At 36.9% G+C, this 4,129-nt stretch overlaps 1 protein-coding gene across 1 annotated transcript; it reads left to right on the forward strand.

The window, feature by feature from the left end:
• Nucleotides 1-491: 491 nt before the first annotated feature.
• LOC112514151 (putative receptor protein kinase ZmPK1) lies at nucleotides 492-2,946 on the forward strand. The gene has a single exon (XM_025120484.1). It carries the CDS (start codon nucleotides 492-494, stop codon nucleotides 2,892-2,894), a length of 2,403 nt encoding a protein of 800 aa, XP_024976252.1. The 3' UTR covers nucleotides 2,895-2,946.
• The last annotated feature ends 1,183 nt before the right edge of the window (nucleotides 2,947-4,129 follow it).

Consider the following 4,129-nt stretch of genomic DNA (forward strand, 5'->3'; position numbering starts at 1 on the left):
TTTTTTTTATTTTTTAAATTTGAAAAAACACTGACATAATATCTTTTATTTTTAATTAAAATAAATTTCATCAATGATCTTTTCTAAATATAAGTATTTTTTTTGTATATTTATTTTATTTTATATATTGTAAGTATTTTTTTGGTTTAAAAATGTTTAGGGACTTTATTCCTCAAAATGTGAAAGTTAATTGACTTTTTTCATGYTTTTTCCATTATTTTACTATGTTAATTAGTTTTATAGGTCATAAGAATGTATATAACATGTTTTAGAAAGTCCAAATAGTTGTTTAACAAGTTTTGAAATGTCCAGGATTTATTTGTTCCAAAAAATCGTCCAAAAATTTTATCACTCCAAACACTAAAATCGATTGGTTTTTTTAGACTTTTCCTGCAATTCATGTAACCAATTGTTAGTCGTGAATTGATAGTTTTTTTTTTTTTTTTTAAATAAGAGTGATGAGATGAATAGATCATTCATACTATTCTATTATGGCTTTGCCGTCTTTGTTTTGCCTTGTTCCTCTTATGCTTTTACCATTCACATGTTCTTCATCTTCTTCTTCCCCCATCCATGCCTTATCTAAAGGATCATCAATCTCTGTTGACCACAAAGATGTTAATCTGGTTTCCCCAAATGGCCTCTTCACTGCTGGTTTTCACCAAGTTGGTATCAACGCTTATTGCTTCTCGATTTGGTTCACRGAGCCGCTGGCGCAAAACAAGAACMCGACCGTAGTTTGGATGGCAAATCGAGACGTACCGGTGAACGGAAAACGTWCCAAACTTTCCCTTCTGGAAAACGGTAATCTTGTTTTACGAGATGCTGATCAGTCCGTTGTTTGGTCMACCGAGACAAAAGCCACCACTGGTGTACCCACTTTGCAACTTCAAAATAATGGTAATCTTGTTCTTCATCAAATTAATGGAGATCCACACATACTTTGGCAAAGTTTTGATTACCCCACAGACACCCTTTTACCAGATCAACCATTCACCAGAAACTCACAGCTGGTTTCTTCAAGAAGTGCAACGAATTTCTCTTCTGGGTTCTTTAGGCTCTATTTTGACAACAACAACGTTCTGAGCCTTCTTTACAACGGTCCAGAAATCACGAGTGTTTACTGGCCAAGTWCTTATCTGAAAACCTGGGAGGCGGGGAGATCCACTTACAATAACAGTAAAATTGCCAGACTCGATTCTAATGGCCAGTTCAACTCATCTGATGAATTTGGTTTCTTTGTTTCGGATTTTGGCATCAGACGCCAAAGACTGATGAAGGTTGATGTTGATGGTAATATCAGAGTTTATAGTCTTGTTGATAAGAAAGAGAAAAAGAATTGGGAGGTTCAGTGGCAAGCTTTTTCTACGCCATGCAAGATTCATGGCGTTTGTGGGCCTAACAGTGTTTGTGTTCACTCTCAAGAAACTGGCCGGAAATGTGCCTGTGTGCATGGATATAGGCAAAAGAATCTCACTGATTGGAGCTATGGTTGCGAACCCGAATTCGAACCTTGCCAACAAGGTGAAAAACATTTCGTTGAGCTTCGTTTTGTGGAGTTTTATGGTTACGATATCGGGTATCTAAGAAACAGCACGCTTGAAGCCTGCAAAAATGGTTGCTTGACAGATTGCAATTGCAAAGGGTTTCAATTCAAATTCAATGATGGGATCTATGATTGCTACCTGAAGAATCTTTTATACAATGGATATCAGTTGGGTTTCGAGCATTCCATGTATATTAAAATACCAAAACATTTGTCATCATCTTTCCATACAGGATTCATCCATGGATCCATCTCTAGTTGTCCAGATCATCTTATCACACCGATTCAAAGATCTTATCAGGGAAAACACCACGGGGAGTCGATAAAACTTTTGTTATGGTTTGCGGGAGCATTTGGAGTTCTTGAGATCTTCTTCATACACCTTTTCTTGTATAGCACATGGAAAGACTCCACTACAACTGCACAAAGTTACTTTCCAATAGCATCAGGGTTCAAAAGGTTCACATATGCTGAGCTGAAGAAGGCAACCCACAATTTCAGCAAAGAGATAGGGAGAGGTGGTGCMGGTGTGGTGTATAAAGGCGAATTATCCGATGAAAGGACTGCCGCAATAAAGATGCTCAAAGAGGCTACTCACCAGGGAGAAGCTGAGTTTCAAGCAGAAATAAGCACAATTGGGAGGCTCAATCACATGAATCTTATAGAAACATGGGGGTATTGTGTTGAAGGAAAGCATAGGCTTGTGGTTTACGAGTATATGGAGAATGGATCGTTGGCTAAAAGCTTGCTTTCCGATAAACTTAACTGGGAAAAGAAGCTAGAWATAGCAATTGGTACTGCCAAAGGGCTGGCTTATTTACACGAAGAGTGTCTGGAATGGGTTCTGCACTGTGATGTCAAACCCCATAACATTTTGTTGGATGCTGATTACAATCCAAAAGTGGCAGATTTCGGGCTTTCGAAGCTTTTTGATAGAGRTTCGACCGAGAATTCAAGCTTTTCCAGGATTCGTGGGACACGCGGTTATATGGCTCCAGAATGGGTGTTTAATCTTCCGATCACCTCAAAAGTTGATGTCTATAGTTACGGGGTGGTGATACTGGAGATGATCACTGGAAAGAGCCCACTAGAAATGCAGCAAACAAGTGGAAATGATAGCGGGAGGGACCAAACATTGGTCGAGTGGGTTAGAGGGAAGATTCATGGTAATAATGAAAGCGGAAATAGAGCATGGATCGTGGAAATTGTGGACAGTAGCACGAGTGGCGAATACAAGACGCAGACGATGGAAAATCTTGTGAAAGTTGCTTTACAATGTTCCGAGGAAGATAAAGATGCTAGACCTTCAATGAGCCAAGTGGTAAATATGCTTCTYCATCCGGATTGATGATTTCTGAAACTTCTATTAGTGGTGTAACAAGGTATATATATCCATTATGGAAAATAAAGATGAAAYATAATGTTTTTATCCAATAAATTTTGCATAATTAAGACGTTGTTTGGCAATAATGGTTTGGTGCAAAATCATTAAGTGATCAGAATAATCAAGAGGCTTTCATGATGTAGTGGAAAATATAATTGTTTGGTAATTGTTTAAAATGAAATTAGAGTGTTGAATGGTTAAGGGAGACCCATGATACAAAATCATTCAGAGGGTTTTAGAACCATTAAGAGGCAAACTTTTTTTTGCCAAACAAWATTCACCTCTTAAATATTCAAAAGTTGTCTTTTAATGGAACTATTAAGAAGTAAACAAACAACATCTAATGCATTTTGGGTTGGACTTATATGTTTGGTGCTTGATCAATGAAAGAGAATACTAAATGACTTGAGAACCTAATCCTTGATTATAAGATTGCATTTGTTTAACGATATTTTATAGGATGTTGTAGAAGAAACRACTTATTGAATATGGTGTAAGCTTGATAAATTGCTTATGACGTAGAGCTTGCCCAAAAAGCTTCRCATGAAGCTTAATTTATTTGCCTATTGTTTATTTGAAGGTAGTTCAGTGACTACACATCTATCAGAATTTAAGACGATAGTTTTAGCTTGAATAATCTTTAGGTGAAATATGACGACRAGGATTTGGGTTTAATTTTGCTATGCTCTTTGCCACCACTATTCGCTACTTTTATGAATACAATCATTTATAGTAGGGATTCCTTTACTTTTACGGATATGTATACCGCTCTGAATTAAAAGGACAAAATGAAAGAGATAAGTGTCGATAATGAACCACAGGCCAAGGAATTAAATGAAAGGGGAAGACAATTTGAAAAAGGCCCGAGCTCTTCAAGCAAATAAGGATCAAACTCCCATGGTAAAAAGAAGTTTTGCAACTTTTGTAAAAGGAGATGTCGGATCATTAATGAGTGTTTTTAGCTTTAAGCCAAAAACAAAGCCTACACTACTAGAATACTGGTATTTTTGGCTGACAAATTCCGTCGGAAAATTACCGGCGGATCACCGTTGGACAATAAAAAAGTCAACTTCTGTTGACTTTCGATGGAAAAATTATTCTGGTAATATTTCCAACGGATTTCTGACGAATTTTGTAATTAATTATTTTTGGACTTGTATTTAAATCTGATTACAATAACTTACCGGCGGATTTCCGGC

The sequence above is a fragment of the Cynara cardunculus genome, assembly GCF_001531365.2.
Source record: "Cynara cardunculus var. scolymus isolate 2C chromosome LG 6, CcrdV1, whole genome shotgun sequence".
Classification (NCBI taxonomy): Eukaryota; Viridiplantae; Streptophyta; class Magnoliopsida; order Asterales; family Asteraceae; genus Cynara; species Cynara cardunculus.